At 40.7% G+C, this 22,678-nt stretch overlaps 1 protein-coding gene across 4 annotated transcripts in view; it reads left to right on the plus strand.

Annotated features, from left to right (window-relative positions):
* The window catches only part of AFF2 (ALF transcription elongation factor 2), a 330,786-nt gene that overhangs the window by 275,033 nt on the left and 33,075 nt on the right, over nucleotides 1-22,678 (plus strand). For 2 of the 4 annotated variants that reach the window (XM_058814367.1, XM_058814370.1), the window contains exons 10-12: nucleotides 14,667-14,829; nucleotides 15,345-16,364; nucleotides 18,470-18,594. In XM_058814367.1, coding sequence (XP_058670350.1) covers nucleotides 14,667-14,829; nucleotides 15,345-16,364; nucleotides 18,470-18,594 — 1,308 coding nt within the window. The remainder of the gene's footprint in view (nucleotides 1-14,666; nucleotides 14,830-15,344; nucleotides 16,365-18,469; nucleotides 18,595-22,678) is intronic. The other 2 variants (XM_058814369.1, XM_058814368.1) reach the window with 2 other exon arrangements.

Here is a 22,678-nt window from a genome sequence, read left to right on the forward strand (position 1 = left end):
TCTTCTGAGTCTCTTTATTGCACTACAGAAGTGCAAGTGACTGTGGGGATAGCTACACTAATTGCATGTTTTTACAAGTCAAACAAAATGCAGTGAAAATCAGGACTGTACCTAGTCCCAGAGATTTGGACTCAGAGTTGATTGCTGTCAGAGTTGATATATTTTCCAGGAATTTAGTTTACTTCTTGCTTACAATATGCAGCCCAAACCCCAAATAATTGACACTAGTGTATTAAAACATGGCACACTCCTATAGAAAAACAGAATGTAGCTTTGTGGTTGCTCTTGGAGCTTGTCTCCATGTTAGACTTGGGGCTTGAAGGCCAGCATAACTCAGGTCTCCACCTTTGCCAACAAAACTCCTTTTGTTTTTCATCCTTGCATATGTTGTTTTGCTGTTGAACTTAATTCCATCTGTAATCTGCTATTATAATATTGCCTTAGCCTCAAGGTCCTGAAGTGGATTTGGACTGATGAATGCTCTCTGCTTCCATCAACTTCTTCTTCATCATCATTTTCCTCTCCCTTTTTTTCCTTTTCCTTTTTTTTTTTTTATACTTTTATTCCTCTTTCTTCTTTTCCTTCTTCTTTTCCCTTCCATTCTCCTTTTCCTTTGTCCATGTGTGGCTAATTGACCACACATCTGGAAGGAATTATCTTCTTCTGCTCGGAGTCCTTCTGGTTCCCTGGCTGGAGGAGGATTCTGCCATTCATCTAACTAACTCAGACACTGTGAATGCCACTTTGTCCCTCGCTACCAGCTCAACTCCCTTAAGAGTCTGTAGGTTTATCCTATGTGAATATGGTCCCCTCTCTCCAGTGTGGCCAGCCAGTTTCTATTGCAGTGTTCAGCCCTGCAGCCCACTGAAATCCCAAGCCTTCTTTCCTGAAGATCTGTTTTTCCTGAAATTCAGGAAAATAGTTGCTTTTCTTCAATGTTTTGTTTCTTGTATGGTATTATTTCTTCTTCCCAGGTCTTAACTTGACCTTCAGGTGGCACTGAGATCTGCTGCTGTAATTGTGGCTTGTGACAGAGGCTAATTCAGAGAATAAGTCATCTAACTTTGGTCGCTGCGAGTTTTGAGAAATCATATTGCAGGTGTTGAATTATAGCTGAATCTTTGACATGCTCAAGGAATTCTTGTGCCTGCTGACTTGTGCAAAGTGTAGTCTGATAGCATCTCCTAACAGCTCAGTATATTCCCAGGAGTACTTGAACTGAGGCAGTTTTAGTTGCACTGCAATCAGTGTAAGGAGGGGGTAAAAAAAAACCACCTTTAACACTGAGACTGGTGGAAGTTCCCCTCTGTGTTTCCTTCCTTTGGGCTGCCTGCAGCTGCTCTCCACATACTCTATCCCCAGATGTTTTGATAACATCTCTGCTGATAAGTACCAGCAATATATCAACAAATAAAAGTGCAAAGTAAATAATCACTGTCACCAGAAATCTATAGTTGAGACAGCACATTTTGAAACATGCAGAGGTGAGAGTTTGTCATCCTCAAAGAGCCAAGACCCACATACATGCTGCCATATGGCTGCAGGCACCTGTGGGACCCTATAGGAAGACTGTCAGCAGTTTTTCATTTGCAAGGTGCATGCACCTCTTCGTGTATTCCCTGTAAAACATGTGAAGAGAGTGGGAGAGGCATTAGCAAGATAAATACATTGCCAAACCACAAAGAGAGAATAGAGATAGGTGTTAGGAGAAAAAAATTAATTCTATTTTATGCTTAACAGCCTACCACAAGAAACTGGTTGAGAGGGGGAATGATGCTAAGTGTCAGAAGCGGTTCTTTTTTCACAAGGTTTTCCCTGCTGAAATCTCATCAAGCCAAAAAGGGCTTTTCTAAGGCTTCTTGTCCCCACTAGATAATGGTTTCATCCTTTGTTTTCTTTTGTTCCTACTTCCACCATTGATAGCAGCCTGCAGGAAGAGGGGTGGGGAAATGTTGCTTCTGCAAAAAAATCACTGTAGGAAGAATAGCCAGAACGTAAATGATACTGTTTTGGCTTCAAAAGGGTAAGCAGGTGTCTTAGGAGTCCCAGAAGAGTGATGTGCAAGCTTGTACAAACAACCTCCGAATCACGCCTGTTTGTTATTCACACAAAGAGTTGAAACCCTCTGAATTCCTCAGTTCCCAGAATTCAGATGGTGCACAATGGCCCATAATGAACAGCACCTGTGCTTACCTCAATTACTACACTGAGCTGAACAACAGCAAGAAGGGCTTTCAAGAATATTTTTTCAATAATAGATTTAGTTATGTCTTTCATAATTGGATTCAAAAGCTCAAAATTTCATTTTGCAACTTGTTCATGAAATTTGTATGAAAAAGTCTGGCATTTATTCAAAAGAAATACTCTATGAACAAGAAATTGCAAAACAGCCAACTGCTGGTAACTAAGCAGCCAAATTATAGTCCATGCACTTGGCAAATACACCATCTTTTTTATTATTTCAGTAATTGAATTTCTGTTAAAGCGTGGAGCATAATTTAACATCAGGAATTTATTTATAATACAATAGTGTTACAGTAATAAATGCATTATTATTGTCACTTTTAATGGAGTCTTATGTATTCCCTCAGAGACTATGTGGCAGACTCTGAGACAACCACTGCATCAGTGTTGTTTGTAGACAATTGAATTAATTGGAGACAGGGTCATTAACTCGACCTGAATACCTCTGATTGCTTCTGTAAATAAGGTTAGAGAGCAAATGGCTAATCTTTGTTGTCATTATAGATTCTTTTTACATTTTCACACTGCCTTGTATATTAAGATCATTTTGCTAAGCAGCTTTCCAGGCTGTCGTCGTGTTTACGGTATTGTCTTGCACGGCACACAACCGTAATTGTATCAGACTTACATTTCATTTCCCATATCTATATAAAACATGATACTAGAGAAAGGCCTAGTCTGAATTGTAGCACATAAAAACCATTGGACCAACAAATTAATAAACCAAAATGAATAAGCTGTGGCATTAAAAAATAATCAAATCACAAAACAAAAGTTGATTTTGTTTGCTTTTGTTTGAAAATTCCAACCTGCAAGACTCGCCAGGTATAATATATAATGAGTCCATTACTCTGTTGGGAACATGACCTGCAAGGCCAGCTCTGTGTATACCAGCCTGTGAGTTAAGTGTTATCTGGACTTTTTGGCATGGATTTTCTTGGAAAATGAGCAGCAGGCTGTCATTAAAGCACAGATAGAACACAGATATTTCTTAAGGAGAGATCCAAAAAAGGGTTGTGAGCATACTGTTCCATTTCTCAACAAACTTAATGAAGAATGTGGCCTCAGAGGCCTAGGAAAGCATGTGTCAGGAACAAGAGACACCCTAAACTTGAGAATGTCAGGTTCACATTGAACCCAGGGATACCAGCTTGTCATCACTCACATGTTCCACCCCGTACTTAAACACTTTGCTTTCTCAGAAACGGCCTTGTAAGTAGAAGAAAACAGCTGGCAGTGCCTGCTATTTGCATGTATTTCTTTCATTCTAAACTTATATTCAAGATGGGCTTGAACCCAAACCACAGATATGCAGTGTGAGTTATCTACAGTCAGGAGCCAAGTGTGGGATCCTGAGTCCATCTGTAACCTAGACGTTAAGCGATGTTTTATGACTTCAGATTAAAAAAAAACCAGCCTCTCTACTTCAAAACTTGCAAGTAGGGCTTTCAGCTTCAAAACTTTGCCCAATGCAAACTCCCATTGACAGTCTGTTGGTGCAGGAATCCAGCCTGACTGTGGTGGGAGGAATATGCTGCCACACTGCGTTTTCTCTCAGCAGCCTCTGCACAAATCACTTCCAAAAACATTTAGAGATGTTGCTTCACTTAAAAAGCAAAGGAGGAAACAAAGCAGTGAATAGATGCTGAATTGCTCCAGCATGTTCAAGGCATATCTGAGTTTACTGACTGGCATTTGTAGGTTTTGCTCTGCAAAACAAGAGGGATCAGCCAAGCAGTGTTATTACTGAACAAGATCCAGCTTACTACTGATCTGAAATTCAGGGTGAGCTTTTTAGCCCTGGGCCAGTGTCTATGTCTCTCCCTGCATATTTTCAGGGATGCAAGCACTGATGGTGTTCACCTCAGACCTTGCTGTTGAAGCAATTGGTCATGCTCAACCCTGGACCATTTCTGTTACCATCTGCTGCAGGGGCTGACTTTGGAGCACTGTCCTTCATTAATGCAGCTTTATTGCCTGTGATATCCCAAATACAGCAGGTAGAATTGGAGAGTGTAATGCTGAAAATAAATCACTACTTCTCCACTTCCCTGCTGGTAGGGTGACATCTCACTACTGATCTTTGTCATTATCAAACAAAAGAGTTTCTTGTAATCAGTAACCTTCATGCCACACTAGAACATTAAAAGATCCAGGCAGATGTGTGAAGAAGATATTTGCACCTTACTAAGGGAATGACTATCAAGTGGAAAACAATAAAAAGTGCAAGAGAGATGGAACTTTGCCTATTTACCTCTGTGTCCATGAGGGGGTTGGGTTTTCCTGACCTTTGTTTGTTAGCAGACCTTCAGCAAATCATTGCTGATAGAATAACCCTTCTTGAGTCTGGGGAAAATGGATGGTGGTAATGTTGAAAAGTCCATTTCTGGTCACTCAGGAACAAAAATGTCCAGAAAGAAAGCATCCTAGGTGGAAGGTTTTTAAGAAAAAATAGTGTAACTAATCCTAAAGATCTAAATAATTTTGTCCATACTGAGTGTTTTTCAGCACTCCCTTGACAAAACCCAGTTTATGTTCAGGATTATGGTCACTCCTTTCCAGCAGCCCTCTTGGGGAATACAATGTTTGCCCACTCCCAGGCAGATGTTTAAGTGCGTCTGCCAGGCAACCCAGTTTCTCAGCCAGTGTTAAGTAAGCAGGCAGTGTGACACTTCAGGAAGGCATCCAGTGTTAATTCTGGCAGTCCCAGTTATTCTTTCCTGTCTGAATGAAAGCTGGCTCCAAACTTGCCCTCATCCTGACACAGGCAGTGCAGTCCCTGTGTTTGCAGTGTTCTGACTTGGCTCTCACAGAGTCAAGTGCTGCTGAGCTCCACCAGCTCCCTCTGGCAGACATGGAGCTCTGTTTGCCCACAAGATCCCAGCAAGTAACTGCAGAAGATATTTGGATCTTCCTTTTATTTTGGGGTTGATGTAAAAGGCTGAAAGGAAAGATTTTCAGCCAGATAAGGTTACAGAATTACAGATTCTCTGTTTCCTTCTGCTGTCATTCAAAATAACAAGCATAGAAAATTCTGTTTAAAATAGATGAGCCTTTTTGACTTAAAGGGTTTTCATGTCAAAGATTTAAGATGTCAGGTTTAAACATGACAGTGATAGTATTAGGCAGAGTATGAGAGCAGATACTTGTAGCAACTGTCATTTTTTTTCTGACTGTTTATTAACGGTCTTTTGTGATTTATAGTAAATGTTGTGAAGGATCTTTAGGTCCATTTATCACTCAGAGAAGCACCTTTTTTTCCTTAATGTCTATGTGTGTCATAATTAAGGATGAATGCTGCTTAACGATTTAGCTCTGTTCTTAACATAAGAGCATTCAAGATGATATTTAATCCTAAGTAGATTTGATACCTTTTTTAAGTCTGTAAAGCAAAGTATTATGTAACAGTCTAAAATCAGCAGCATTAAAAGGAGATCATATTAAACATAAATATACAGAAGGTTAAGGTTTTCATTCCAAATGGAGCCTTCTACCCCATTTTAAAGTGAATTGTAAGGAAGACACCTATGTTTCAGCACTCAGCTTTATTAATATTTTACTAGACAGCTTTCTCCTTGTTCAAAAAACAAGTCATGTGTGCTGAAGTACATCTTTATATCCATGAAAGGCTCTGGTGGTGTGCCATAAATTCATCATGTTCCTTTAGGAATACTTCTTTAAAAACTATTTCAGAGTAATTGCCTATTATTAATAATGATGATTCCTTTTTACTGTTATGGCAGTAGCAGTGAAACAAAGTGTCTACTTGTGGTTTTCATGAGTGCCTGTGTACTTCTGTGGTCCCTGTTATTACAAATTCAATCTGATGAATGTAAATATGCTTGGAGTCTCACGAAAGTATATGTATTAATAACAGGGGAAAGTGCCAGGAATTCAATTATTTTGCCCAATGAATCCCAGGGAGACCCAGAAATTGAACCTGTATTCTGAAGTGTGGGACTGGTTCTGTAACCATGGTGCTGTCCCTCTTTGCAAAGGTGCACTCATCTCCACAGAGGTGGATTATTTGTGTCTCAGTCATTTTGAGTACCTGCCCATGACCAGCCATGCCTGTAGCACCAATCCTGCTGTTTTGTTCTTTCTACAGTGCATAATGCAAGGGGATTGCTACCAGTTTGTGAGCAGCTGAAGCTCATTTAATAGAATATTACCCAATTTGTTCTGATTATACTCAGTTTTTATCTCCACCCCCTTCTGTATTGCTTGTTTTACTCATTGTGCTCCTGATAACAGCTACAGTTGGAGCCATCTTGGGTATTTTCTAAATAAGGACAGCTTTAACATCCTGCAACAGGTTTTTTCCCTCCTCTGGCTTTTGCTTCCAGTTCCTCCCCTTTGCTCTGGTCAGTAAAATCAGTTTTACTGCTGATCTGCTCCCCATGGATTCCCCAGAAGAGGAAATCCTCCCATGGTTTCATGAGCTCATGTTGGGACAGTTGTTCAGTGCTCAGGTGTAAAGGACTGTGAGCGTGCCATAAAACTTTGGAAAATCAGGATATGCCTTTTGGCACCTTTTCAAGCTCCGAGGTATTGTTTTACATGGAAAGAGGAAAAAAAACCCTCCAACTTTCTAATGGTTTCTTATTGCTTGGCTGCTCAGCATAGTAAAATTAGCTTTCCTCAGATAACAGATGAGACTGGAAACATTGAGGAGTTGGAGGTGTCATGTGGATCCATCTGCACCAGTGTGATTTTGTCCCACAGTTCTCTTCCCACTGGACTCTGCAAACTGGATTCTATTGACAGAACTGAAGCAGAACTGAGTTAGAATGAGAAGGGTAGCTCATTTAGAACATTATGTGCCCAGCTTTCTGCCACACATGAATGAGAAAAAACACAACACTTTGCTTTCAGAGGTTCACTTTGAATGGTTTTTTTCATGACCACACTTGGACTTTCTGCTGTACTAAATAAAATCAAAGTGTAAATGACTGACTCCTTAAAAAACATTTTATGTTCACTTGAAATTGTGAACTGTAGAGGGGCAAATATGTGCCTCTGCGCTTCCATAGAAGATTTGCAAAGTGTACTGAAAAATGCAGTATTCCAGGATTTCCTTTGCGGAAAATAAAGATGTTTCTGTGTATCAATCCTCATATCTAGCTTGATTCAGTGGGGCAATATTGATATAATAAAGTGGTCCCATTTTTATCAAATGAGACCCTTTGGAGTCTCACAGTAAGAGAGAGTATTCTTGTTCTTCCAGATGCCAGGCAAATAGTAGCACATCAGGGCACAGTACAAATAATGCTCTCTGACACTTGAATGTATTCACTAAAATATTGTACATCAAAAAGCCTACATACATTGCATTCCCTGAATAATATCATGCTCACAAAATTGTTTCTAAACTCTGAGGTGAGCAGAGTGATGCATGCAGGAATCATGGATACAATATTGCTTTTAATATGCAAAATACCCTTCTCTTCCACATCAACTGTGTATAACAGTGCTGTGATACTGGAAGGAGAGTGATTACCATACCAATAGTTCAGAAAGGTTTTTTTGTGCACCATTAGAAACGTAGCATTGAAATTCCTCCTCTTCTATTTCTTTTTTTGTAATGTCGTAAGTTGATACATTACACCTGTTCTTTATCACAGGTGTGATTGAGTCAGAATTTCCTGAAGCCCAGGAATAAAAACTGGAGGAGTCAGAATAGGACAGTAGAAACAGTGCCATGGTTAAAGTCACATTGCAGATGTATATACACAGTTCCACCTAGGATTTGTGGCTAATGTAATTCTTTATTGGAAGGCTTTGACCTTGTTACGGATTCTTGGCAGCTTTTCCCCACTCTATTCATTACTAATGCAAGCTGTCAATCACTTTAGTTCTGCTTTGACATAGATTGTGGCTCATAGGAGTTAGCTCTGTCATTCTTTTTATTTCTTTCATCTTTACTATCCTTTTTATGGTATTTAAAGCTGGAAGCATAAAAGGGTTATATGTATATGAAAAAAATCTGTTTCAGTAACTCTATCAACCTTGTTATAAACAGTCTTTGATTAAAACAGTTACTTTTGAACACAGTAAAATGAGGCTGTGGCTTTTTACATACAACATCTTGTAAATTACCCTCCCCCTCAAAATAAATCAGAGCTCCTACTTACATTACAGTGCTCAGGATTGATACAGGCAGATCAGCTGCCACATCCTGAATAACATATTAGAGAGGTTTTCCCTTTCCATGTGTTTTGAAATGAGAGAGCTATCATAAGTGATGTCTTACTAAACGTGCTAATGTTAGCTGAAGCAACAATTTCCACACCTTATTTCATTTCATTGACCTGGGTGCTGATTAATATTTTAAAAGCCTTGATACAGGTTTTCAGTTCCTGTGTCAACCCAGTCTTTGAAAGTTTAGATTTGAATTCTACCAGCCTGATGTTAAATAATTTAATACTAACCAATGGAAAGGCAGTGAACAAATCATCCAGAGCAATCCTTTTCTTTAAAAAGCAATCTAATGGTAGGCATATATAAGTTTGAAGATAAAAATATGAACAATTCATTATTGAAAAAAAATTGCAGCTCCCTTTCAAATTAGAAGAGAATATTACTTCCTGATAATGCTGTAAGAATAGAAGAGAAATAAAACTTTGTTATTGAACAGTTATGGTATTAAATTCTGACACTAAATATTAATCTGCTAGGTGCTGCACTATTATTATCTGCTAGAATAATGAAACACCCTTTTTTATGCAGAATTCAGTGAGTCCAGCAACTCCAAGTAATCAGGTTTGCAGTTTTTCTGTAGAAACAGATCCAAAGGAGAGATTGGGCTGGATCTGAACAACTCCAGAGGGTTTTTTCCTGTCTCTTTCTTGAAATAAATTGTAGGGAGTGGGACAACAACAGTATCCAAATAAAAGAAGTGTTGCTGTCTGCTCTGGTAGATGCTGCAGTGTAGTTGAGTGCACAAAAGTCTTGCTCAGAGCTGGGCACCCAATTTTCAGTGCCCTGTGCAATCAGACTCTTTGTTCTCAGGAATTTGCATTTTAAATAGATAATCCAGATTAAGGATAGGCCACATAGCCTCTCTTTTACACAGCAGGAACTGTTGCACAGATGTATTTTCTTCTCAAACAAAAAGCAAAATTCATCTCAGTCCCAATGCAGTGCCTCAACAGGAAGATCAACTACTCTGTCAAGTCTGTAGTCAGTTTTCCAGCATAGACCTTGCTATTTCCAGATTTCATTGGTTGAACTTTCCCTAAATATAGGCTTGTGCAGTAAAGCAACCTTTGTAGAGTGCTGCTTCTAATGGAAAAACGTTGCCAGCCTGGATGTGCTGTTGACTCACTGGTCAGTTCCCATGTACAATTTCCCACTGTCCAGCAATGCTCTACTCTCTCTGAGTTTACATTTTGATTTCTGAGTAGAACAGTGAAACAAGTGGCCTATTCATCATTAGCCTAAAAAGGAAGGGTTAGAATGAATAAACCTATTGTTGGAGAGCACCATCTATTTGCCAAATTCTCCTCACAGCAATTAACATGACTACATCTAATTGGGAAAAGGTTCAGGGAGATAGCTAAGGAGGTTTTGTTAGGAGCTTTTGTTCCTTGATGAGGTTTACTGCTGTAGTCAGAATTATAACTTTTTTTAACATCTGTATTTACAAGATTAAAAGTTTATTATTTTTCTTATTAGATGTTAATGAGTTGGAGTACTTCACATTGTAGCTACCAGGTTTAATTTTGAAGATCATTTATAACAACAGTAGAGTAAATTATATGTTGAAAACAATATAATGGTCCAGATGTCAACAAGAACAAAAAAGTATAAGCCACACATCAGGCCTTGGGTTCCCTATGCAGCATAATGATACAGCTACATAATAATGCCATGTCTGCTTTAATTGGCTTTTGAAAAATAACCCATGAATTGAAAAATAAACAAGCTTCATGGTGATTTGGGTAGATCACCTGTACCAGTGAACTGCAGTGAAAGAAAGATGGTTGGTGTGTGATGAGGTCAGTGCAGGTCTGCACCTGGAGCCATCAGCAGCCACACACCTGCAAGTCCCAGCTTGCGAGAGCTCAGCAAGAGCTGAAAAATACTCCAGGTACTGATGGTACTGGTGTTTGTCCCCTCCTTCAAGGCATTTCTCATCTCATACTTTGTGGCCATGCTGTGCACAAGCATCAGGGACTGGAGAAACGCTTGCACTGCAGAAGCACAAGAAGGGAGATGGGTGTAGGTGCTGCAGAAGAGCTTCCTTCCAGCTGGCTTGCAGAAGTGCAGGTCTCCTCTGTCAGAAGGGGTCCCAGCTCCCCAGTCTGCAGGCAGCTGGATGGAGACACCCTCATGGTGACCTTAGCAAGGGACGGAGGCCTGGCTGCCCTTCCCCTGAGTGGGGATGTCACCCCAGGGCTCCCATCCCCAAGCACAGGAGGAGCTCCTCGGGAGAGGGGTGAGCAGCCACTGATCCATCTGGCCTGAGTCATGGGCTCTCCCTGCCAAGTCCTTCTGCATCTGTGCCCCCAGCCTGGTCGGGGCTCTGGGTCAGGGCACAGCACGTCTGGCTGCCCTGCAGGACTCTGCTCAAGTGCTCAGCAAAATGAGAACAAACTTAAAAGGAGGGCAAAACTGATGTTTCTATTAGCTGTAGAGAGGCCTTGCACTTAGAGAATGTGACAGGCCCACACTGAGTATGAAGATGACTGTAATACCTCTGCTGTTTGCTTTGTGTGTTTGCACTGCAAGCTCTTTGGCCCAAGGACTGTGCCTCATCATGTATTTACACAGATCCAGCACAGCGGGTCACTGGTCTCAGTAGGGGCCCCCAATCTCCAGTGATAATAATGAAGTGGCTTTCTTCTAAGTGTTATTTACCCAAACAATGCTGTGTTCCGTTGTGCAGCATTGTTTTTATTAATTTTTTTTTTCAGTTCACATGATATAAAAACGTTGTCTACCCAAACAGTGAAGAACAATATGAGTTCTCATCTCCTGCTGGGAAATAAAAATTCAATAGTTTCAAATATCAGTCCTTCCTGCCCCCTTTAGTCACTTTGAGGACTTGGATCTGATGATAAAATGCTTTAAATCCATTTTAAACCTTGTCTGGACTGGCATTCCTTGTCTGGATCTTAGCAACATAACAAAGCTTGCTTTGAAAGTCTCTTCAAGACGCAACCCCCAGTTCATGCAGTTGAAACCTATGTGAGGAAGGCCAGTTTATTTGTATAGCAGCTGCTTGAATTGCAGAATCTAGCCCAACATCTTTCAAAACATGATTGAACTTTATATCTGCAGAAATCTCTGGAAAGAGTGCAAAACCAAGTATTTCTGAACTAAGAGATGCATTTTATTTAAGGAAAAAATCACAAAAGACAATCTAAAATATCTACTAAACTTATTTTATTGGAAGCAAAGATTCATTTTTACACACTTTTATGCTTTTGTTTGTTTGTTTGTTAAATGTATGTATACCTTTTTCTTCTCTGATGAACTGCATTGTAAGAAGTTGATTGTGCTTGTAGCTATGCACTAGATCTATCTTTAGTATGGTGAGATGCTAGGAAAGGCATTTTGGGTCTTATCTGATTGTTTTGCAAAGCATACACAGTTGTTCTCAACCCAAACTACATGATGAAAATGAATGCTTCTACTGTAGTAACGAGGATCAGCAATGATGCCTTCAGCATGAAACTGCCCGGTGTAGCCAAGGCATAATTTTATTATCCCAGATGAAAGAAAAATGTGACCTCATTGTGTTTTGTATGAAAAACATTATTTTGAGCCTGTCTGGTTCCTGCATGCTTGCTGAGCTGTGTTACTCAGTAATGTTTGGCACATGGTAGCTTTTTCTGAGTGAGGCTGGTGTGCAGAAAGAAAGACAATAAGGCCAGGTTGGAGCTGCTATCTATTTCCATGGTTTTATTCCTGCCCTTTGAGTTCTTTGTCAGACAGTTGCAGTCTGCTCCAGAATGACTCCTGTTGTTTTGTGAGCACATCCCTGCTGCAGTGTTACTCCCAGAGTGCTAAGAGAGGTAAGTTGTGTTTAGAGGTGGGAAAGGTCTGGCTGGGGCACTGCCTTTCCCTTCTTTGATCTAGGATAAGAGGTGTTACTCCTTATATCAGTTGTCTTAATGAGAGCAGAGCGTGTCCTTAGGCAGATGTTCACAGCTGTGTGTGCAGCCCCACACACACCCCTCTGTGTGGAGGTTGCCTGGGCACAAACCACTCCAGAGAAGCTCTCAGATTTAGGTGGAAAGTTGTTTTTAAATTAAAAACAGTCTTGTGATAATTCCATAAATAACACTTTTTTTTTCAAGGCTGGTGCTTCATTCTGGCATTACAGAATAGAATTACTATGTTTGCCTCCTCAGTCTGGGAATCCTTGTGGTGTTTTCTATTTTATTCTTCCTGGAAACATTTGTAATGAAATATGAAGGCTCAGTTTCCATCTACTATTAGTGTTTTCCAAGTAAAAAATATAAGACCAAAATTACTAGATATTGATGAGAAAGGCAAACACTCCTACAAACACATTTTCTTTTTCTCCACTTTTCTGTTTCCTTGTTTACTGTAAAAAATTGCATGAAAAATGTGTTTTCTTGTACTTTCTGGAGCTTCACTGAAAAGGAGGGATAAAGGAAGAAATAAAAATGGTTTTCAAAAATAATTTTATTAAATACAAAATGTAAGATCCATTTTAATTCAGTGGTTAGTTCTCCATAATACTTTCAGAAATGCCTGTATGTTTTCATCCTCTGCTCTTTGAATTGCCTTCTATGTCCAACTGAAATTTTCTAAGTAGCTCTACTTAAGTCAGTTGAGTAAGGAGCCGCTAAAAGAATTAAAAAAATAAAAAGTGCATGGACTTAATGAGCAACAAAGTTAGTGATCTGTAGCAATTACCCAAGTGAGTAATTTTGTTTCATTAATGCACCCTAAAGCACCAAGCTGTTTTGTCAATGGGCACTGCAGGGCCATTGCCAGGCTCAAAGAGACAGTTTTGTTACCAACCACGGTGCAAGCGATAGGTTTTACCAACAAGGAGGGAGAGAAAGTAGCTCAGTGTAGGAAGAAAATTAAAGTCCATCTATTACTGTCACGGAAGCCAGTGGCAATGCTTGTGAAGATTCTAGCAGAGCAGGGTCACCCATCAGTTTGTTCTGGCTTTTCCTTTTTTACTTCTTCCCTTGGCTTTTTCAGTTTCTTGGTTACTGTGGTTTTTTAAGAGAGCATCTTGATGCACAGAGCATCATGGTTTGAAATGGGAAGGAAAGCATATTCCTGGCTTAGTTGAATTCTTCTTGGAGGAAAATAGAAAAGCAAATAGAAACAGAGGCAAAGCTGTGTTATACCTTGTAGGCACCTCTGGATCACTCAATATGGGACACACACAGTGTATGATATATTAAGGTGAAGTATTGAATATCCATAAAGGCGTACTAGCAAATGGTGTCAATTTTCAAACACTTTGCTTTGTCAGCTTCACAAATTTAAACTCAATCATCAAAAAGTCCCTGTATAGATCAGCTGAAGAGACATATAACCTTATGGTTATCTCCCTGACGAAAAAGTTGAAATTAAAGATGAGTTTATAAAGAGTCAGATTGGCAGAATTCTGTAGTGCTAAAAGCTGGGGTCGTCTGACCTCTCAGATTAGAAACAAATGATGAGGATAAACAATGACACACAGTGCACTGCTAATAAATACATCTTGGAGGACAGTTGAGCACACAGAAAAATAGATTTTACAGAGAAGCTTATTTTCAGCATGAATGCGATTTTCTCACTGCATTATCATAAATATGAGAGGGGAAAAAAGCTATAAATAAAAAATTCTCAGGCACTCCCTGGAGACTTGTCAAAAGTACGTAGTTTTTGTACACTGCAGTGTAAAAGTATTCATTAAAATTAATTTTTAAAATGTCCTGTCCAATATTAGTTGCCCAATGTCCTTCCTTTGATCATAAATTATAAATGAACTGGCAAAAAATGAAGAAACCATGATTCCATTAATGAATTATTTAAGTGTGATTGTTAGTTTTTGCAATCATAGGCCTAATAAGCTCAAGCTTGTGACACTGAAGTGTTTCTTACTGGAGGGTGATGATGATGGTAATGCTATTAACATAATCAACGTGTCCCATGAGTCACGAAGCCAACCAGTTCCTTGGTGGCTCCATGGTGGCCCAGCCGCTGGAGGTGGCACAGCCTCTGGAGATGGCCCAGCCCCTGGAGGTGGCACAGGCCCCTGGAGGTGGCACAGCCCCTGAAGGTGGCATGACCCCTGGAGGTGGCCCAGGCCCCTGAAGATGGCACAGGCCCTGGAGCTCCCGTGGGCCGGCAGGAGAGGGAGGTGACACTGAGGACACTCGGTGGGGTTCACTGGGCAGCAAAAGGCCAGGAGCATGCTAAGAAAGGATCTTGTCCCCCAGCAGCCTTCCAGTGCCCGTGGCACACGCTGCCGGCTTGGCCCACTCCAGCGGCGGCTCCGGCAGCTCCAGCGAGTCCGAGAGCAGCTCCGAGTCCGACTCCGACAGCGAGAGCAGCTCCAGCGATAGCGAGTGCAACGAGGAGTCCCGCAGTGCCACGCCAGAGGTGAGCCCACCCTCAGCTCTGCCTGGGGGGGAAGCATGGAGGGGAGCAAAGCCCCCTCCCTGCTAGGGGGATGCTGGAGTTCTGTGCTGTTTGATGCTGTTGACTTCTTTTCCCTTTGCCTTTTCACATGTATGACCCCCATACTCATTCTAGCTTTTGGAAGAATCTTTCTGGCCTACATTTGAGTTGCTTTAAAGAAATATTTAGATTTTTGCCAGTAGCTAGAGAAGATTTTATTGACACAGTATTCAGCTGGGACTAAGGAAAGGCAACATGACAAAACTATCTCTTTAGGGACTAACTAAACTTTTTAGTTGTATTAAATTTCTCCAGGGCTACGTTGTAAACCAGATAAGGAAGCCTAATTAACCATAAATACTCCATAAATACTTCCATAAAACTAGCAGTCACCACTAGTTGACTGAAATAAAAGGGTACATTAAAAAAGCTCTCTTTTAAAGGGAAAAGCACTGCTTCTGTCTGAGATTTGTTCCTTGTCATCCTTCAATCTGCAGCCCGAACCCCCCTCAACAAACAAATGGCAGCTGGATAAATGGCTAAATAAGGTGAACCCCCACAACAAGACCATCATCAACAATCAAAATGAGCCTCACAGCGAGAGCAGCTCCCAGGCCCAGAACAACCAGCAGGCTGAAGGGCCAAACAAAGGGAAGCTCAACAGCAGCCTGCCCCCGACCGATCCCAAAGACCGGGCGATCCTCAGTCCCATCCGAGAGAAAGCCAAACCACGGGTTGCCCAGAAAACCCCGGAGGCAAAAAGCTCCAAGCAGAAGTCACCAGCTCATAATGAGCCAACTTCACAAAGGACTACTGGGAAAAAGCAACCCAAAAAGGTAGAAAGGACTTCCAGTGTAGAAGAGTATAACTGGCCCAAACCAAATAATACCAGCAACACTCCCAAAGAAAAAGACACACAGGAACCCCCCGAGCAGCCAAAGGTTCGAACTAAAGCAGCTGTTGGGAAGACAGCTCCAAGGAAAGAACCACGAACTAGCACAGGTCTCACTTCAGAGAAGAAAAAGTACAGAGGCCCCAGCAAAATTGTCCCAAAGTCCCGGGAGTTCATTGAAACTGATTCATCTACTTCTGATTCAAACACAGACCAGGAGGAGAGCTTGCAGGCCAAGGTGCTGCCAGCCTGCACAGGGTCTGGCAGTGGTGTCAAAGTGAAGGACTCTGGCAGTAACATCCTCAGTGTAAGTAGCTTAACCAGCAATGGCAGCAACACATCCATTGACCAGACCAGCAATGACCTGGAGGAGCAGCTCTTTTCTCCTATCCCAATCGTACAAAATGAACTTCTGTCCCCACTGAGAGAATATGAAGAACTCAAATCTCTGTGGGTGAAAATAGACCTTAGTTTACTCTCTAGGATACCTGGACAGGAAACTTTTGAGACCACGTCTGTGAAAAGTGAACCAAGAGAGGCAAATGTGAAACACAGGCGACCATCTCGAGAGTCCCCCACCCCAGCAGCTGAAAAACCCTCCACAAAATCCAAAAGGAAACACAAGGTAAGTAATTTTCATTGTTTAAAGGAAAACACTTGTGTTTCTGAGCACCCTGGAGGTCAGGACCAGAGGCAATGGTTCCTCACTGCATCTGCAGCCAGGCTGTGGGGAGGCATCACAGCACTGAGGCTTTATTGGCTTTACAAAGGACTGACATTTACAAGTGCACTACAAATTAACATCAGAAACTAGCAAAAAGCAAACCCCAGCTGAAAAAATCAATAAACAATGTATTTTTTGAGATTCTTCTAACAAGTTTTTCACTGTATTTGCTCACTCACCTATTAGTTTCCAGTGTTCTGTAATCTGCAGAGAGTGATGAGTTCGTATTAGTGCAGTTTCAGCCATACTCAGAAAATGTGACTTCTATTTGGAAGAGAGGGGTTTATTGTCTGAAGAATTAAGGTGTTTTCACCACTGGTTTAAACAGGCTTCATCAAAGTCAGTGGAATGGTGCTTGCTTATGCTCCTGGTGAATTTTGTTTTTGTATTGTTTTGTGGTATGAACAAATATGATACATAGAAATATAATTTACTTAACTAGCTGCTTTCTCTGCACAGCTTCCCAAAAAACAAATATATTTTGACTGAAGGCATTATGTTTTATCATGTGTTTTATGTAATTTATGCCCAAGGGTATCCTACCTTGTGGGATATGACATTGCACTTCAAACTAAATGTGTTTTCAGAAAAGAAACTGAGGTTTTATATCCTAAATGAATTTTTGTGGTCAGTTTTTCCAGCTGAAATGCTTGTACTCTGGTCTGCCTGTGAAAAGTCATCAGAGTGTATTTTTTATACTCCAAATTTTATAAATCATTGTGAATATGACTTCAGCTGTCTGTTTTGGAGGACTTCTTGAAATCCCGAGTTTGAGGAGTCCAGCGGTACAAGAGAATTAATGCAACACAAAGACAGACGATGCCAGGCAGACACAGGGTCTCCACCCCTGCCTAAATGAGTCACTGCACGGGCTCCTTCCCTGCTGAATTAAGTGAAAGTAATCACATGAGTAAACTCAGCAGGTTTTTATTCAATTTATATTCTAGCTGCACACTACAGAGATGCAAGAAAGGAGAAAGAAAGAGGAGAGGGATGTATAAATGTCCATACTTATGTATGTCTAAGTACACCAGGGTGCATATTAATTATACCAAAAATAATTCTTGCTATAATGATTCTGGGTAGCTTAGTGGAGTGTCTGTATCATGGAGAAGGAATCGTGACTAAAACACAAGGGTAGTATTGGCAACTAAAGTGAGGGCTCCCAGGGAAGAAAAATAAATAAGGGGGAGTTATATGAAAGGTGTAAGCTCATCATTTCCTTGACTGAAACTTTGAATCAGAAAGTAACAAAATGGAGAATCTTGCTCTGGGCCTGTGCTAACATAAGCTGGACTCTGAATCAGCCCCTGTAATGTTGTAATGTGATTGTTCACTGCTACCCAAGAAACAAGCCAATTAGGATGACTTCAGGGTACAGCAAGAGTTAAAGCAGGGTAGAGAGAGACTAATTTCTAAATCATGCTATTAAAAGATTTATTTTAGCCATCTACTGGTGGACTCGAAGACTGATATGAAGGTTGCAGTGACAGAGCAATAATCAGCTTTGTTTGTCCTGGTTCAGGCACAAAAGTCATGCATCAGCGAGTCTTCCAAAGCAAATTTCAAATGAGCTAGTGCTGTTAATGACTACCCCAGCTCAGTCCTCCACTCCTAGTCCTGTGAGGAATACTTATTCAGAGAAGTTTTCCCATCAACTTCTATTAGGTCAATGAGTAAAAGCTATTTACTTGAATAAGGTTTGGTGCTATCAAATCATTGCATCTAAATTATTAATTAAATTCCAGTGCATTACAGAAGATAACTTTAGCACATGAGACATTTTGCTTCCTAATTATCAGCTATGTCACTTGTTATATAACTCCACATCCTGTGTTTGGAGCACGTTTAGCCCTGATTTCAGGTGACTTTCACTTCTCTTAGACCAGCAGTTCAACTGCTGCTGCTGTGGGGGAAATACACTGAGATTCCATAGGTCCTCTGGATGGCCAGTGAAGCTGTGCACAAATGCTGACTCTTTGATGCTCTGCCATGTTTTGTTACAGCAGACAGAAAGCCTGGACACCTTTGTGGAAAGCAAGAAGCAGCGCCTGGAGGAGCCTCCAGCTTCCTGTCTGCTCCCACCTTGTATCTCTCCAATTCCAAACCACAGAATAACCAGCACTAAAGAGTAAGTGGATTTTTGATATCACGTTCCTGAGGGATTTCACAGTACTGTTCTGTAAATATATCTTTGCTGCAGAGTCAGATGGGCTTTACAGCCCATCAGCATAAGCAGCACAGCCTTGGTATTCCCATCCATGAGGAAGAGGAGCCATGTGGCTTTGGATGAGATTCATGCCTCCTGCTGATGGCCTGCAAGACTTCAGAATGCTGCCATAATCCTGGTGTACTCTTCAACCTCCCTTCAATGTTCTTTCTTGCCTCTATTACCTTGAACCTCTGTGGACAGAGAATCCTGCTAAAATTGGGATTTATTTGATTGCTTAGAATTAAATTTTTTAAATCATTTTCATGAGAGACAGTTCCCAGTTTTACTGAAAAAAATAGTGACATTGCCTCTTTGTTTTACCTGCGTAAACAGCAATGCCAGGGCCCACCATCCCAGGTGTCTCAGATGTGCTTTGTATCTCAGCAGACACACACCATCCAATAGTTTGTGCCTTTCAGAGTGTCTTTCAGAGGTGGCTATAATGCTTGAACAAACAGGTGCCACATAAATAATGATTCTGATTATAGAGTCACAAGGTTGACATTCTATAAATAGCCAAAGAGTCCAATTCCCTTTTGTTATTTCATGCTTTTATGATTTTGAGATGAGATGCTTCTTTCTGCTTTGCACTAGGATAAGCAAAGAATCAAAATCATAGTGTGCTTCTAAAAACAATTTGAGGATAAAATAGGTAAATTTTGATAAAGTTCAAAAACAAGTTATGAAACAGCACACTAATTTTAAAATCCCTGAAGAAAGGTTGAGCATCATTTTATTTATTCTGGTGTCAATAAGGAGTAACATCACTCTGTGAATTAGCCACTCATTCAGCCACTGAGAAAATCAGAGCTGGAGTCTGGAAGAGGAAGATGAAAATTACAGTGGGATCTGTAACATGTTGCACATTTGATAAACATCATGATGGGTGTTGCCTAATTGTCATTACTGGATATACAATGAGCAGAGATATATTGCAGAGGGAATCAAGGATTATGCATCCCCAACACCTCCACAATCCATTAAAAAAAAATCTTTCTATTCTTGTCACCATCAGGCCCTAAGGATCCACCCCCAACCTGATGTTTCTTAATTTGAGCTTGTTTTCCAGGTCGTTAATTTGATTCCTCAGAGCTTTCAACCCTTGGGTATTCTCGGTTAAAACATAATTGTGTCCATCAATAGTTATTTCCATATACTAGCTTTTTCTCTCATCTGCCTGAAGTTTTGACACAAAATTCTCTGACTATTTTTCCACCTCAGTGAGACCTGGATGACACTGCCTTTGTTGTTACTAGTGTTTTATGAGTTTGCTTGAAGAAAATGCAATACTTTTTTGATTCAGGTTTTCAACTCCCAGAGACATGCAACTGAATATAAATCAATGTATTTCCCAAAAGATCAAGGAGCTGGATGAACTGTGTGAAGACAATTTCCTAGAAATTTAAACGTTCATTTTTAAGCAGTCAGGAGTGATTCTGTTCTCCAGAAGATTGAGTAATTTTTTATGGGGAGGCAGAATAAAGTCCAGTGTTCAAGGCCATGGGGGAAAGTAACACTTCAGGGGTAAAAGGTTGAAAGACAGGCTTTGCCATTTGGTCTTTTATTCCCAAAAGTTCTAAGTTTCCTTTTAGAACTCTCTATATAAGCACGTTAAGAAATGAGGGTGAGTCAGCTACAGGTGTGATGATGAACTTCATCCCTTAAGGAGGTGTTAAGTCCCATGGTGGATGTTGTCACTTAGTAGGAACCTTAGGTCTCTCCTATTAGAACTTGATCCCTGTGCCAATAAGCCAGGTTCCACAAGGCAGACATGAGATTTTTATTAGGCTTTTTTAAAGGTACAAGAGTGTTTTGACAGAAAGACCACAATCTGGGCCAAAATTTGGAGGCATTCAGGAGTCTGGAGCAATCAGCAAAAGACAGGTCACACCTGTGCTTTCACAGCTCCCATTGCCTGCCTTGCTGTGGTTGAGGCACTTGGATACATTTCTCTGTAATATTCCCCTAAATATATGGGCTCAATAAAGCAAACATAGATGCACAATTAATCTTTAAAGGGTGGCATGTCTAATAGGGGCCATTATATGCCTAATTTCCACAAGTTTCTGTGACTACATGTACAATTTGAGTTCAGAAATTTCAAATGGCCACTTGTGAACTTAGAAGGCATTTGCACAACCAGAGAGTTTTGTATTCTGTAGTCATTGCCTAAGTCATAATTACCTCTCTGTTTCGTCCCTCACATATTCAGAGGCTGATGCTTTTTCCAAAATTTGACCTGACCCTTAAAATATAGTGTTCAAACTATTGCCACTGTATTTTCCTTATTTCTGGTACTTACACCAAATGAAGGAATAGGTGTTTCAGTGTGTTTATAGGAATACATTGAAGCACTTCTGTGAAGCTGAATTTCTGTCAGATCAGCTGCCTGCTTTGCAGCAGAGGATTGCTTATTTATATTTAGTTCCTTGACAGAGAAATTTTAATTTAAGCATTAATTGTGTGTGCTGCTGAATCCCATTGATATATGAATATTTGATTGGTAGAACCAGTCCAGACAGAGACTCACCAAATACTCACCAGTATTTGGCTTTTTGTAGCAACACGTTTGTAGCAACAGGGAATTATTTGCTGATGCAAACTGTGAGTCAAACTGGACTCATACCAGTGAGACTTGCCCACCATTTAGCAGGCATGCTAGAAATCTGTCTGAGGCAAACATTTCTGCATTTTTGTTTTTCAAAATTTCCCGTTCTCTTTTGTTTTCAACCTTTAGCTGAAGATGCACCTCTCCTTGGCAATACCTATTAGTTGCTCCCTTGGGTAGTCACAGCAGCATTCACTGGGGTTCTTTCATGGCGCAGCAGCCTTCACATCCATGACAATGACTTCAGCTCCATTCAGGTGCTGCCATGTGGCCCAGGCCAATGTGGGAGTGACCTTTCCCTGTAGAGCCCTGCAGAAAGTCAGATACACCTTCAATTGCAGCATTTCATTGTGGGCCAGGGAAGGAGAGGCAAAGGAAAGCCAGGTTCCTGGCATAGACAAAGCCTGGGGTGGCTTTGTGTCACTACCAGGCCAGAGATAGCACTGCATACCACAAGGACTGGATAAAGAAAGGGCAAAGAAAAGCAGCTTGAAACATGAGAGTAGCTGGAAACTCTCCCTTCTTCATGCAATGACCTCTTGTTGCTTGCTTGCTTGCTTTCTGCCCTAATAAAAACCAGGCTGGAAAAAAAAAGCAGATGGGGAACCTTCTCCTTCTTTGATAATTGGCCTGTTTTAGACACAAAAGATTAAAACCCTGCAGCCAAAAGACCATCAGTTCTGCTTGTAGTTTTTCAGTGCACTTTGTGTTTCTCCCTAGATTTTAAATAATTTTAACTAACAATCATGTCAGCAAATTAAACCATTGAGTCTCAGTAATTATTGCAATAAATTCATTCAAAATTAGCGATTCCTGCAATCAAAGACCAGTTTCTTAGGCCATTAACAGCCCAAAGCAAAGTGACAATCTGGTTAACTGCTTTTCATGGAGGTTATTGTTAGCATAAATGCTTTAGTGTAAATCTGAGGGAGGTAATATTGCTAAATAAATTATCAGCTTAATTCTTGCAAAAACTTATAGAATTAAGTGGGCAAGGGGAAGAAAAGAAAAAAAAACCCAAAACTGTATTTATTGGGGGGGACGGAGTTAAACGTAAATTATGTATAAAAAATATCCTCTAGAGCCTTTTGTTTTGTGGTTAATTCTTCCAAGCCACAGAGTGATTTGTGTGCCAGAGTTGAGTAGCTGTACCTGTTCTTTGGTTTGCCCCATCTTATATCTGAGCCCAAAGATGAAGTGAACTGGTGCTGTTTTAAATAGTGAAGAGCTGTAAACTTCTATGTGCACAGTGGCACAGGAAATCTCTTTGCTCTGTGTTTCCCCTGTGAGTGCATGTTCAGGGTTCCCTGTGTAGGGCATGTGCTTTGGGAGGCAGAGGTTCTGCCCCTGGGTGCTTCTGTGGGTTAACTGTGTCTTCTTTGCTGCTGTACAATC

Source organism: Ammospiza caudacuta, chromosome 14 (genome assembly GCF_027887145.1).
Source record: "Ammospiza caudacuta isolate bAmmCau1 chromosome 14, bAmmCau1.pri, whole genome shotgun sequence".
NCBI lineage: Eukaryota > Metazoa > Chordata > Aves > Passeriformes > Passerellidae > Ammospiza > Ammospiza caudacuta.